Source organism: Stomoxys calcitrans, chromosome 5 (assembly GCF_963082655.1).
Source record: "Stomoxys calcitrans chromosome 5, idStoCalc2.1, whole genome shotgun sequence".
NCBI lineage: Eukaryota > Metazoa > Arthropoda > Insecta > Diptera > Muscidae > Stomoxys > Stomoxys calcitrans.
Genome location: NC_081556.1, coordinates 23,722,285 through 23,737,698, shown reverse-complemented (window position 1 = coordinate 23,737,698; position 15,414 = coordinate 23,722,285). Strand labels below are relative to the sequence as shown.

Sequence of the window (15,414 nt, the reverse complement as noted above, 5' to 3'; positions counted from 1 at the left end):
TCACACGAGTTTCTAGAAGAAATGGCTACAATATATAATAAAGTGTTTAACACTGGTCAAGTAAATGACATTCTAAACGACATACCCAATACACACACCGGGCAACTACAGGAGAAAATCGTTTATGAACACAATGGCAAAGGTATTGACAGGAGTCTTAAATGCAAGAATTGCGAAGTTGGCCATACGAAACAATGTTCTAAACGAGTATCAAGCTAGTTGCAGAGCAAGCTATTCAACAGTGGACAATGTATTCAACCTGTCGTCTATAATTCATCTGAAATTGGCAGAGAAGAAAAAGGTGTATGACTTTTTTGTCGACTTTTCCGCGCCTTTCGATAGGGTATCAAAAAACCTTTTGATATATAAATTGCATACTGCAGGAATGTCCACCAAAATGGTGAATATGATAAAGACTCTATACCAAAATACAAAATCTGTTGTGTGGACAGACAATGATTTATCAGAATACTTCATTACGTATTCAGGCGTGAGGCAAAGATGTCTATTATCTCCGCAACTTTTCACTTTTTATTTAAATGATCTCCATGGTCTGATCTGGTTGGAAGGCGGTCTAATGTTGGAGGACCTCAATATTAGAGTGTTATGCAGACGATCTAGTTATACTGGGAGAAGAAAAAGTGAAATTGCAGAATATGATATTTAAGCTTGAATAGTATTGTATACGATCGAATCTTCTGAAAAAATCAAAGATAATGGTGTTCAGAAAAGGAGGTCGATTACTTGCAGACAATAAATGGTCATACCGAAATCAGAACACCGAAATAGTAAATGAATATTTGTTATTGGGATTTCCCGGACGCCAAGATTCCACTGGATTTTGAACACCAAATACAAAACTCGTTAGGGTTTCCAGATTGGTGTTTTATATTTGAGTATTAAAATTCCTAAATAGTTACAAATCATGAAATAATGAGCACTTAAAACAAAATTCGACATCACTATATTTCTTATACTAACATTTTGGTATGAAAACTTAGCGCCTGTAAATTTTTTAAAAGAATATAATAACTTTTGTGTATCTTTGTTAACACAAAGATATAAAAGATGAATTCCTTATCTTCTTTCAGTGCACTCTTCTTCACCGCGCCTTTTTCGCCAGTAATAGTTTTTCATTCTCCCTTTTACAAAATTTGACAAACAATAAACAAATCACAAGAATTAATAGCAATAACTATTTAAGAATAATCGATAACATAAAATCGACAGTGGCGGTAACACCACCCCGCAGTATGACAAGACATCATGTCGCAGCCTTACTCTTCAACCTGAGCCACGTCGAGAACAGCCAATTTTGCAACCGGCCTCTCAAGAACTCCACAATATGTCATTATCTTAGCACTCCGAACTTGTCCATCCTCTGCCATTTTTGTACTCAGAACCTTTCCTCTAGGCCACACATTTCGAGGATTAGCAGGGTCAACCACAACCACCAAGTCACCAACCCTCAACGGCTTAGATTTTTCAAACCACTTTGACCGGCAAGTGAGTGAGGGCAAATACTCGGCTAACCACCGTCTCCAAAATCTTTGTGCGAACTGCTGAGTTTCCAACCAACTGCTTTTAAGAACGTGCACACTATCATCATATTCAACTAGCGGCTTCATGCCATTGGAACTCCCCAAAAGCAAATGGTTAGGAGTTAATGCCTCTTGACTTTCGTTATCTATTGGGACATACGTCAGGGGCCTAGAATTTATTATATTCTCCACCTCGGACATCATACTCACAAGAGTTTCATCATTGGGCGACCTTGTTGGCATAATGCGGTAGAGAACTGTTTTGACGGAGCGCACCATACGCTCCCATACCCCGCCCATGTGAGGTGCTGAAGGTGGATTGAAGTTCCACTTCGTCGTTGCTGTTGTAAAATGGCGAACAAACTCATTGGAATCCATTTGTTTTATAGCTTCACGCAACTCTCTTTCGGCACCAACAAAGTTGGTGCCATTATCGCTGAAAATTTCCCTTGGTGTGCCTCTTCTGGCCACAAAATTTCGTATTGCCAATATACACGAACTAGTATTGAGTGAATGCACAATTTCAATGTGAACCGCTCGAATCGTTAGGCATGTAAACAAAGCTCCGTACCGCTTTTCCTTGTGTCTATTTACAGTCACCAGTAAGGGTCCAAAGAAATCTAGACCTGTAAATGTAAACGGTGCTACATATGCAGACAAACGAGCCCTGGGTAGCTTCGCCATCTGAGGGTAGACAGGCCGTGCCTTCTTAACTTTACACATTTGACATTTGCGCACTACTTTTTTAAAAATTGTTCTTAGCCGAGGTATATAAAACTTTTGTCGAATTTCATTAATGGCGGTTTCGTTGTTTCCATGACGGTAACTGCAATGGTAGTGCATTATTAAAAGCATCGTGATGTAGCTGTCTTTTGGTAAGATGGCGGGGTACTTCATCTCCTTTGTTACGGAAGCTCTGTCTATTCTCCCATCAATGCGCAATACACCATCCTCCGCTACAAAGGCACACAACTTAAATATCGCACTTGACCTGCTTACCTTTTCACCTTTCATCAAAAGAGCAATTTCTTCGTTATAGACCACCTTCTGTGCCTGCTTCAATAAAACAGTTTCGGCCTTAATAAGCTCGTCTTGGGTTAATTCGCAGTGGTGATCGGGTTTTCTCAGTTTGTTTATGTAGTGAATAGCGTACGCCACAGCTCTCATAGCCCTCCGCCACTGTGAAAAACGTTCTATATTAACAAAGCTGCTAACTTCGTCAATAGCCAATATGTGATGCCTCTGCTCACAGTCTGTGCCGGTTTGAATTTCGACTTGAGTTGGCCACGCATCTTGGGGTTCTCGGAGAAAATCGGGTCCGTTCATCCATCTACTGCCATTTGATAAATCTGGCCCGCACCTCTTCCATTTAGTAGCTTCGTCGGCCACATTAAGTTTACCCGGTACCCAGCGCCAATTACTCAACTCAGTTAGTTCTAATATCTCGCTAACCCGAAATGCGACAAATTGATGGTACCTCCTGTGATCTGATTTTATCCAGCTAATGACAGTTTTTGAATCAGACCAAAAATATCGTTGCCGTATATTAATGGTCGCGCTATTGACAACACTGGTCGCAAATCTGGAAGCAATTAGCGCTGCCATTAATTCTAGGCGCGGTATGGATGTCATCTTGAGTGGGGCGACCTTGGTTTTAGATCCGACTAAAGAAATTACCACCTCACTGCCGTCTGAAATACGAAGGTACGATATCGCAGCATAACCGTTTTCGCTAGCGTCTGCAAATGTATGTAGCTCCACATCTAGATTATGATAAGATTTAAACGTCTGCAAATAGCAGCGAGGTATTTTAATGTCTTCTATTTCTGACAAATGTGACAGCCAGTTTGTCCATTTAGTCATCTGTGGTGGATGGATTTCTTCGTCCCACCCAACACCGCTGCGCCAAACTTCCTGTAACACTATCTTTAAGTACATAAGGAAATGACCAATGAGTCCCAAAGGGTCATAAATAGTCATAAGAATTCTTAGCAAGTTTCTCTTCGTTGGCGTTTTGCCTTTTACAAATAAATTGCTCTCTTTAAGGTGGGGTGATACTTTGAATGTAATAAAATCGTCCCTTGAACTCCAAAAGATACCCAAAACTTTATCTGTATCAACACCACTGCCTAAGTTAAGATCCTTCTGATTTTGACCATGTTCCCCATTTATTGCCTTTAGAACGTCACTGTTATTACAGATCCAATTTCGTATATTAAATCCCGCTTTGCTGTGAACATATTTAATATTTCTGGCTAGGTGGATTGCCTCTTCAATTGTGTCCACAGAATCTAAAAAGTCATCCACATAGTGATTATGCACAATTGCATTAGCGGCAGCTGGAAATTGATTTCGATACTTATTGGCATTCAAGTTTTTCACAAATTGTGAAATACATGGTGCACATGATGCGCCGAAAATCATGACATTCATGATAAAAATATTTGGTTCTTCATCACCATCTTCTGCACGCCATAAAAACCGCTGAACGTTACGATCTTCCTCCCGTATAAAAATCTGGTGGAACATTTGTTCTATATCACCGCAAATGGCCACAGACTTTTGCCTAAAACGAAAAAGTATATCTGGAAGCGACGACAATAAATCTGGCCCTTTAAATAACATTGAGTTGAGAGATACTCCATTTACTGTTGCGGCGGCATCCCAAACGATTCTGGTCTTGCCGGGCTTGTTCTTGTTGAACACCGGAAAAATTGGCAAATACCAGAGTTTCTTTGCTGATAACATATCATTTGAGGTAACTCTTGTTATATAGCCTTTAGAAACATATTCAGAAATAGTCTTATTTAAAATAGCATCTAAGTCTTTATCAGCTTTTAATCTTTTTTCTAGACACAAGTATCTTTTTTTTGCCATCTCATAGCTGTTGGGCATAACTTTGTTTTCATCTCGCCACAATAATGCAGTTTCATAGTGTGAATCGGGCCTCTGCTTTGTATATTTTTCCATAATTGCAATTGCTTTACTGTCGTCATCGCTTAACGCTTTCATTGTGCAGCTAATACCAGATGATTCCAAGCAATAAAATCTTTTGATTAGTTTATCTAAGTTATTTTCTAAATCCACATTACACTCGCATACATGACAATGATGATACTCCACCGATGAAATCCCTTTGGACGAGCCACACAACAGCCAGCCTAAGCGAGTACAAATTGCAACCGGTTGATTTGCCTTTCCCTCTTTTATTCGCTGAGAAACACATAATCGTGAATTATTTAAGCCAATAAGAATACGCGGTACTGCATCTTTATACCCTTGAATAGGAATGCCTTTCAAATAGGGAAATGCTTGGGCAATCGCTTCGCAGTCAACTGTTTGTTTAGGCAGCGATAGATGTTTAACTGTTCTCACATCAGCTTTAAACCTCTTTTGATTGGGGCCTGCGAGGGTAATACAAAGACGACTGGAGTTTTGCTCTTCACGCTCGACATTTCCCGTCCATTTTAAACAAAGAGGTTCGGGTGACCCTGAAAGATTTAAATCATACATTATTTGTTCTTCAATCAAACTTGTAGAAGACCCCTCGTCTATAAAGGCATACGTTTTGAATAGCTTATCGCCACTACCATAAATGGTTACGGGGATAATCTTAAAGAAATTATTGTGAATGGATGCACTGTGCGTGTTACAAGAATGAGTTGAATTTTCTGCGATTGCATTGTTTTGTGATTCCATTGATGTTGCTTGTTTGTTTTTATCTGCTCCTTCGTTATGACGAGTTTTGTGAAGAAGACAGTGGTGTTTATATTGACACCCCTCTTTTCCACATACATTTGCGTTGCATGGGCCGTAGTGTTTACGAAGGCATTGCTTGCATAATTGAAACTCTCTAACCATCTCCCATCTCTGGGCTCGATCAGCTGTAATAAATTTCTCACAAGAAGGTATGTTTCTGCAGTCACCACCACATAGCATGCACGTATTGCTGTTCTCTTCTGCGTGAGTATGAACATAAGCGTTTCTCTGCTTGCTTTGAATGACAGGTACTGCAGCAGAGGTACATAGGCTCTCAATGTTTACGCTGCTTGCTGAGAGACCTATGTCAAACATCCAATTGGAGAATTCTGACAGATTTACTCTTTTGTTTTGTTTTGCTAAGTTCATTTTAAATGTTCCCCAATTAATTTGGAAGTAAGACGGCAATTTGGAAATTAACTCCTGCAAAAGGGAAGAGTTATTCAATTCATCTAAAAGATCACACGCTTCAATAGTCGCTTGAAGGCCTTTCACTTGCACTGCGAATGAGGTAATAGTGTCCAGTTTATTTGCATTAATAGGCGGTAAACTACGGATTTTCATTTTTAGCGAATGCAGAATTTTTTCTGGCTGTCCATACAAAAGCTTTAATGTTGCCATGGCCGTTGCAACGCAAGAGGGGTGAATCAATATATGCTGTACGGCTTGGAGAGCATCACCGCGAAGTGCCTTTTGGAGACGAACCAAATTTTCAGCATCTGTTAAGCCGCAGACTGCCGTAGACCAATCGTAGGTGGAACTAAACAAAGGCCATTCTGTTGGGTTTCCTCCAAACGCTGGCAAATCTTTTGGAACCGTCTGTCTGGCATTTATTTGCTGGTACGTGAGATCAGTGCTGGAGAGATTTTGTGGTGTATTTAAAAATGATGGTGGAACGCTATCACGCAAATTCGCGGGGAAAAGAGAACTTTGGGATGAAGGCTTATTAATAAATGTTGCATTATTGTTGAGTGTAGATGTGAAGGCGGGCCGAGCTGTGTTGCTCGACATATTATGGGCTATATCTGGTTGGTGTCGTGTTACTGTCTGATGGCCGCTGTTAGTAATTGTTAATGACGGATTGTAATTGTCTATAAACGCAGCATTAGAGCTAGCAGTTGGTAAATTATGGTAAGTATTTTCATCGAAGTGGTTGGCAAACAAATCTTGTGTGGTGTCGTTGGAATATGCTGCAGGCTGAGTATTTAGCCACTCACTAACAGAATCTACCAGGGAACTTTCGTTGTCGCTGTGGTCTGCGAATTGTTCTAATATTTGGTATTTTCGATTCAAAAATTCGCGGTCTCGTTCAATCGCAAGCTGTTTTTCTTCCTCAAGGCGTTGTAGTAGCAAGTTTTGTCTGCGGTTCAGTGATTTATCGGAAGAAATGCTTAAATGACTGCGTACAGAGTGAGTGGGACTTGCTGGGCTAGAACTTTGAGAACATGATGAGCAGGTATATATTTGCAAAATATTGGTGACACGAGCACACTCGAAGTGAAAGAGTTTGTGGCATTTGCTGCAACTAATACAGCATGAGCGTGTTGGTTTGTTACATGTTGGGCAAGTTTGTAGTGTATTTATGGGTTGCTCTTTTTGTTGGTTTTGTGGTTGACCCTGTAAGGAAGATGTAGCCATTATTTAGGACTTACGGTTTTTTAGCCAGTTGATGATGCTCCTTCTTCCAAGGTTTGAGGTTAGGTTAACGATTTGATTCGCTGATACCGAGATGAGACTTTGGACGTACTCAAATGGTGTATCAAAATGAATTTTAAAATGTTATTGGGATTTCCCGGACGCCAAGATTCCACTGGATTTTGAACACCAAATACAAAACTCGTTAGGGTTTCCAGATTGGTGTTTTATATTTGAGTATTAAAATTCCTAAATAGTTACAAATCATGAAATAATGAGCACTTAAAACAAAATTCGACATCACTATATTTCTTATACTAACATTTTGGTATGAAAACTTAGCGCCTGTAAATTTTTTAAAAGAATATAATAACTTTTGTGTATCTTTGTTAACACAAAGATATAAAAGATGAATTCCTTATCTTCTTTCAGTGCACTCTTCTTCACCGCGCCTTTTTCGCCAGTAATAGTTTTTCATTCTCCCTTTTACAAAATTTGACAAACAATAAACAAATCACAAGAATTAATAGCAATAACTATTTAAGAATAATCGATAACATAAAATCGACAGTGGCGGTAACAATATTGTTACTTGGGAGTTATAATAACACCCACGAGGTCATTAACAAAACATGTTGAAAAAATTAATAGATTATCCAAAAGCTTCATTAATTCAACGTGGAAAGCACGGATAAACCGACCACAGGTTACCCTTTTGTCAAAGTGGAAAATTTGTAAAGTTGTATGCAGATCCACACAGTCGTATGCTGCTCAAATATAGGGCTATTCCCAGTTTGAAGAGGTGGACAAGCTTCAAAGGTATTTTCTTAAAAGGACTCTTAAACTCCCTGATTTTATACCGAACTACATAATGTCGTTCGAAACCGATATAGTTGACAATCACTTATACACGCTACAAATGCATAAAAATTATATATCCAAGGCGCTGTATCGATATGGAAATGAAAGACTGCCGCATAAACTAGCGTTGAAGGTATGGAATAGAAACATTTTCTGGGCAGAAGCGTTAATAAGCAGGTTGAGCGAAGCAAATATCTCAACTGATATTATTATAAAAACTGCAGACTTCTTTGTTGAAGCTTCTTCATTCATTCCGAGAACAAGGCCTAGGCAACGCAACTGTTGTATTTTTGTAGGTTTAACTACGCTAACGTCGACATACAGCTCATACAATTCGTGGTTTATACGACACCGATACTCTCCACCTATGCAAACTGGTCTAAACATTTTACGAAGAATCTTTCTCTCAAATACTCCAAGCACTGCTTCGTTCGCTTTTACAAGTACCCATGCCTCGGAACCATATACCAACACAGCTAGTATGCCATTTGACGTATAGGGCTGCCTTAAGCCTTTTGACGTATTGGGCTATCGAAAACAGCTTTATAGTCAACAAAAAAAATGGAAAGAGTTAATCTGTCCTTCTCAGGTCTTTTCCAGGAATATCCGGAAATGGTGGATCAACAAGTGTAAAGCGGCAATAAGAAGGCCACCTGGCTTAGAGGTTATCATATCCTTATAGACGCCGAACGCCTGGGTTCAAATCAAAGCGTAAACACCAGAAAAAAATTTTCAGCGGTTGTTTTCCGCTTACTAATGCTGGCAAAATTTTTGAGGTTTCCGGCCTGAGAAAGGAGAAAATCGAAAAAGACTAATTAAAAATATGCTGTGTGAAAACGGGTAGAGATATCTCTTCGAAATTTGGAATGGCTCTTCGAAATTTGGAATGGTTAGAGCTGTGCTGTTAGCAAGTTTGTGTTTCAAGGTCAAAATGCTCTGTATGCCGCATTCTTGGCTTCAGTATTCCGAAGCTCTTAGTCGTATCATGAGTTTCTTGAAGGAGCCTTCTGCTACCCAAGTACGGATTTCGCGGCATTTTCCATGGAGTGGATAATGAATTGCCACTGCGCCGTTATATCATCCGTACAAGGAGTGCTTATCTCAATATATATAAAGTTTGCTCGAAATCGGTTCAGATTTAGATAAAGCTCCCTTCGTCCGATTTTGAGAAATATTCATGCCTCGTTTTAATGTAGCTATGGTATAGTTCGTCGCCGTTTGGTGGTGTTGTGACGCCATTCCCCAACCGCATGGGTTATGCGAAATCGTATATGTACCAATTGATGTCGCAAGCCGCTTGCTCCAATATCCTAAGTCCGTTTCCAACCGCCCCTATCCTGGGAACAGACGCTTATGTTGGCCATTGGTTATTTGCAGGCGCCAATAACTCGCCTTGCCTGTGGACGCGCCCAGTACCTTTCAAATAAGCTTCCCGTTAAACATCACACAAATCGAAGCTCAAAGTTCCGGCCCGTGTGGTTCATACAGTTATCCCGTGTCAGCCGGGTTGGGCATAGTTTTCTGAGGAATTGGAGTGTAAAAGTAAGGCACCTAGGGCTATACAAAGTGGTTTCCAAAGTCTCTAGGATTTGAAGAAGGGATTTTACTAGGGATAACTAGTTGAAAGTGGAACTTCTGATCAGGCCACATTTTTCAGGTAGCTGGAATGAGTTAATGATGTGGCTAGATCAGATATCTTTACGTATGACCTTATCAAGGACATTGTAGACAAAGACCACAAAGTATGGATAGTACGCGAATTTTTGCCTGTTTTCGATTATAAATACTTCGAAAGCTGAAAAAAAACGTGAAAGTAGGAGAAGAACACTGCATAACTAGGGGTTCAGCATGCATACTTCAAAGAAAGATATTGAGGAACGGTACTTCAAAATCTGCTTCGCTGTAAGGAAATGTCTTCCAAACAAAAGATGTACACCCTGGGTATTGCTTAGGAATAGTTCATTTATTGTAATTTATTCATTCACAGCCACCACGAAACTAATGCTACATTATTGAGCTATGATATAATGGAGAGCTGTATATGCAATGGTTCAATCAGGAGGCACTAATTGATACAAAAGAAGAGTCTACATTATTAATATTTCGTTTTCATTGTAGACAATTTTTCATTATTTAGATTTACAGATTTTAAAACGATTTTCCATACTTTCTTTTAAACTAATACGACAATGATGTATTTATTTAACAATATTTTAGGAAACTCATCTTAACATCCATGCAACCTTGGTGTACTAACAATATGACCGTTTAACTTGTCAAAGCTCTGCAGTGTTTATAACCTTAAACCAAACTATGGCAAGCGGAAAATTTAAACGTAAATGTCAGCATTTGTATTCTTAGACAATATTTTAACTATTTTGTTAAAACCAAAGTATTTACATCTGACATTTAACACCTCACAGTCAAGCAACGTACGAAGAGAATCTTTCAAACCCTCCTTATGTGCCAAGAGAAAAAACACCAACAAAAAGTTACACAAAGAAGGTTAAAAGTCGAAACACACAGAACAATGCCTTGAACTTATCTTAGAAAAGCTCATTGTTCTGCTTAAAAGCCAAAACTGTGAAGGGAACCCCCAAACGAACGATGACGACGGCGATGAGGAAAAATAAAAGAAAGATGCCGGTAAACAATCTCAGCCAAACTTAAAAGGAAAAATTATTTGCAATATCGCGATTAAACTGTTTTCCAAAAGTCAAAAATTTCACACAGCAGGAAAATAGCAAAACACCATAAAAAAAGAACAACGCCAACACCTATTTTAGATTCTCCCTCAAAAATTGCCAAAACTTGTAGGGATGTGCGCTTAAGAATAAAATATTGGAATGGAAATCTAGTGGAGTAGAATGAGAGTTATGACAAAGAGAGTAGATTTTATATATAAACCCGCAAGAAAGGGGCAAAAGTTGTTGGAATGTTGAAATCAGGGCTGCGGAGTTGACCGGAGTCGAGTTTTTAAGACCGGAATAGGGATGTGTGCTTAAGAATAAAATATTAGAATGGAAATCTAGTGGAGTAGAATGAGAGTTATGACAAAGAGAGTAGATTTTATATATAAACCAGCAATTGTTGACAGCGACTGCCCCTCAAATTGTCCATCCAATTTTGGCAAGGAATGATATCAGGCCTCATAGTCGCCGATTTCTCTATTTATTCTCTATCCACTCTATCATTGCCGTAAGTCTCATAGCCCCAGTGGTTGCCTAACTTTAATCTACATGCCTATGGGTCGGATATCTCAAAATTGTTGCCAATGCCCTATTGGCCGTGGTCCTCATCGCTCCGCCTATTCCAGTTCTCTGAATCTTTTGTTTTATTCTTACGCTGCATTTTTTCTCCATCGCAGTCCACCAAGCCAAAGCCAGTAAAATATTCTCAGATTCAGGCCACCATTTCGAGCCTAAGGCCCGTCTACATAGTGTCCATCTGTGAGCTTTATCGGTACGCTAAGTATTTGACCCTGTCATATATCGACATCGTTCTGTTGAGGAAACATGGTTCGTCGAATTGGCATACCTCGTGTGTTTTAATCTACCTATTCTTTGGTGGGCATACCTACAATAGTCAATTTCTTACACTTATAGCCCTGCATGTAACTGCAAGAAACCTAGGAGACTTTTTTCTCCAAGTGCATGAACTCGTTATAAATGATGCTGATTATGACACATGACTGGTGTTGAGATTTTTCGGTTTCAACTGTGAAACAGGCGACTGCCACACCACATGAGAGCTGCAGCCATGTTCGCTGGCCGATAAGGCAAGCCAGCCCAAAGCTCAACTGATGTGACGAAGAAGATGAAAAAGTTTAAACGAAATTTGCCGTCCAAATTGCAATCCTTATTTCTGTTTTTTTTTTTATTCATGTCCCGCATTGTTGCTGTAGTTGTTGCGGGCCACTATTCTACATAAATACCATTTTGTGTCCAACAAGTAGAAGATGCCGACTTATTTGCAGCAGCTGGCATAGTTGGGAGATGGTGTTGATGATGTTCCTTGGAGTTGAAGTCGTCGCCGGAGTGCTTCCTCAGTGAATGGTTGTTATGCCATGTTCTAAATAATATAACACGCGCAACGGCATTGGCTAAATGGTGCAGCGGCAGCAGCAGCAGCATCCTACCAACAAATTGTGTGAAAAATTCGCAGACATTCATTTTAGTTCCTAGACTTGTGTTAGTGGTTCATATCCTCGAGAGCCATTATCGCCGCCGACTTTAACATTTTTGCCACTAATTCCTTGTAACAACTCATAACTCTACTGTGTGCAACAAAGCCTTTAACTTCAAGTCAAAACGGCTAAAATTCCTATGGAATGTACCCCGAAGTGGTAAAATGGGCCGCCAGACAGCTAGCCTTAGTGGCTGGCTGCTATATGGTCAGGACGAAGCGGTAGACAGAGATAGAGGCCCAAAGTGCATGGGATCAAGCCAACAGCTACGTTAGTTTAGATGCGTGTTTCAATAGCTGTGGACATAATGAATGCTATTAAAGCATAGACATCATCACCCGCGGTACATGGTACGGTACATGTGTAACATGTTAACATCATCTTGCAGTGATGTTGCAGCAGCAATGGCAACAGCAACAACGTTAACAACGGCAACTTGGACAGGCTTGGGCAGACAAGATGCAACGACATCTTTTTAAATTGAGAACTAAATATTCATAGCTATGAAATGTGAATTAAGGCTGGTGGTTCTTGAGTAGCCTTTGGGGGCACGCAGTTTCTGTGAGATGAATATTCTGGTGGGCTTTGTTATACCCTCCATCATGGGATATGTATGTGGGCTTTGTTATACCCTCCATCATATTATATGTAATACCTCGAAATATTGGTCTAAAAGCCTATTTATTTTATAAAAATTTAAGTATTGCGCTTTGTTTGTTTGCTCCGAGTAGACTCATTCATGGCTGAACCTATTTTTACGACATTTTTACGAAATTTTCACCAGGTCGCCAAAATTTTCAAATACTCCAGATCTCACAGCTGGGTGCATTGATTTAGGAGAAATTTTATATGCCCCCTTATTGTAACCGAAAAACAAAAAATTTGTATAAAACTGGGGGGGAACCGTCCGTGGGGGACGCCCGTCCGTGGGGGCGCCCGTCCGTGGGGGACGCCCGTCCGTGGGGGACGCCCGTCCGTGGGGGCGCCCGTCCGTGGGGGACGCCCGTCCGTGGGGGACGCCCGTCCGTGGGGGACGCCCGTCCGTGGGGGACGCCCGTCCGTGGGGGACGCCCGTTCGTGGGGGACGCCCGTCCGTGGAGGACGCTCACCCGTGGTGGACGCTCGTCCGTGGGGGACGCTCGTCCGTGGGGGACGCTCGTCCGTGGGGGACGCTCGTCGGTGGGGGACGCCCTACCTCAAAACCCACACAAACGGACATGTTTACCCGTCCGTGGGGGACGCCCGTCCGTGGGGGACGCCCGTCCGTGGGGGACGCCCGTCCGTGGGGGACGCCCGTCCGTGGGGGACGCCCGTCCGTGGGGGACGCCCGTCCGTGGGGGACGCCCGTCCGTGGGGGACGCCCGTCCGTGGGGGACGCCCGTCCGTGGGGGACGCCCGTCCGTGGGGGACGCCCGTCCGTGGGGGACGCTCGTCCGTGGGGGACGCCCGTCCGTGGGGGACGCCCGTCCGTGGGGGACGCCCGTCCGTGGAGGACGCTCGCCCGTGGGGGACGCTCGTCCGTGGGGGACGCTCGTAGTTGGGAACGCTCGTCCGTGGGGGACGCTCGTAGTTGGGAACGCTCGTCCGTGGGGGACGCCCGTCCGTGGGGGACGCCCGTCCGTGGGGGACGCCCGTCCGTGGGGGACGCCCGTCCGTGGGGGACGCCCGTCCGTGGGGGACGCCCGTCCGTGGGGGACGCCCGTCCGTGGGGGACGCCCGTCCGTGGGGGACGCCCGTCCGTGGGGGACGCCCGTCCGTGGGGGACGCCCGTCCGTGGGGGACGCCCGTCCGTGGGGGACGCCCGTTCGTGGGGGACGCCCGTCCGTGGAGGACGCTCACCCGTGGGGGACGCTCGTCCGTGGGGGACGCTCGTCGGTGGGAACGCTCGTCCGTGGGGGACGCCCTACCTCAAAACCCACACAAACGGACATGTTTACCCGTCCGTGGGGGACGCCCGTCCGAGGGGGACGCCCGTCCGAGGGGGACGCCCGTCCGTGGGGGACGCCCGTCCGTGGGGGACGCCCGTCCGTGGGGGACGCCCGTCCGTGGGGGACGCCCGTCCGTGGGGGACGCCCGTCCGTGGGGGACGCCCGTCCGTGGGGGACGCCCGTCCGTGGGGGACGCCCGTCCGTGGGGGACGCCCGTCCGTGGGGGACGCCCGTTCGTGGGGGACGCCCGTCCGTGGAGGACGCTCACCCGTGGGGGACGCTCGTCCGTGGGGGACGCTCGTCGGTGGGAACGCTCGTCCGTGGGGGACGCCCTACCTCAAAACCCACACAAACGGACATGTTTACCCGTCCGTGGGGGACGCCCGTCCGAGGGGGACGCCCGTCCGTGGGGGACGCCCGTCCGTGGGGGACGCCCGTCCGAGGGGGACGCCCGTCCGTGGGGGACGCCCGTCCGTGGGGGACGCCCGTCCGTGGGGGACGCCCGTCCGTGGGGGACGCCCGTCCGTGGGGGACGCCCGTCCGTGGGGGACGCCCGTCCGTGGGGGACGCCCGTCCGTGGGGGACGCTCGTCCGTGGGGGACGCCCGTCCGTGGGGGACGCCCGTCCGTGGAGGACGCTCGCCCGTGGGGGACGCTCGTCCGTGGGGGACGCTCGTAGTTGGGAACGCTCGTCCGTGGGGGACGACCGTCCGTGGGGGACGACCGTCCGTGGGGGACGACCGTCCGTGGGGGACGCCCGTCCCTGGGGGACGCCCTACCTCAAAACCCACACAAACGGACATGTTTACCGATTAACACAATATGGGCATCAAATGAAAGGGATATAAGAGTAGAGTATGAACTTAATATAACAATTTGACTTCAAGTGTCGGGGGTCCTCCCCACCCCACAAAACCGAACAAAAATGGCATGTTTACCTATTGGGACTATGGGATTCAAATGATGGGTGTTTGAGAGTATTATATGAAATTTATATACACATTTGCAGTCAATTCATAGGCGGATCACCCCAACCCAAAATTATGACCCAAATGGACATGTATACAAAACTGGACAGTATGGGATTCTGGTTTCGCGCAATAACCCCCAATGGAATAAATCCTAATGAACTAGGTCCTAAATAAAAAATGAAGTAGAACCCTTAAAGATCGATTGATTAACAGTATTTAGTTTTACTTGACCCCAAGCGATAATATCGACGAATTTGGCGCAAAACTTGCAGCCATAGAGGACTAGATTAGAGGCGCTGAAGGCCAAATCATAATGGAAGATGACCAAATCTTATGGGTATCAAAAAAGACCAAAAGAAAAAGCGGAAGAATTGAACAAATTACAGTCGCCAGTGTGGCGAGAGTTCCTACCTTCCGGCGGCACGGGTGTGAGGGTATCATCGCCAATGTGACACTGGTGTCACATGCCATATCGAACAGAATAATAAACTGCAGAATCCTCGAGATATACACCACCAGTATATCTCATATATT

General features: G+C 44.1%; 2 protein-coding genes across 2 annotated transcripts; both read right to left on the bottom strand.

Moving 5' to 3' along the window:
- Positions 1 to 822: 822 nt before the first annotated feature.
- Positions 823 to 2,518, bottom strand: LOC131997804 (uncharacterized). Its single transcript, XM_059369455.1, has 2 exons — positions 982 to 2,518; positions 823 to 908 (listed from the first exon to the last, which is right to left on the bottom strand). Exon 1 carries the CDS (start codon positions 2,436 to 2,438, stop codon positions 1,278 to 1,280), a length of 1,161 nt encoding a protein of 386 aa, XP_059225438.1. The 5' UTR covers positions 2,439 to 2,518; the 3' UTR covers positions 823 to 908; positions 982 to 1,277.
- LOC131997856 (uncharacterized) lies at positions 2,462 to 7,507 on the bottom strand. The gene is made up of 3 exons (XM_059369692.1): positions 7,258 to 7,507; positions 2,541 to 7,184; positions 2,462 to 2,497 (listed from the first exon to the last, which is right to left on the bottom strand). Exons 2-3 carry the CDS (start codon positions 6,936 to 6,938, stop codon positions 2,462 to 2,464), a joined length of 4,434 nt encoding a protein of 1,477 aa, XP_059225675.1. The 5' UTR covers positions 6,939 to 7,184; positions 7,258 to 7,507.
- Positions 7,508 to 15,414: the final 7,907 nt, after the last annotated feature.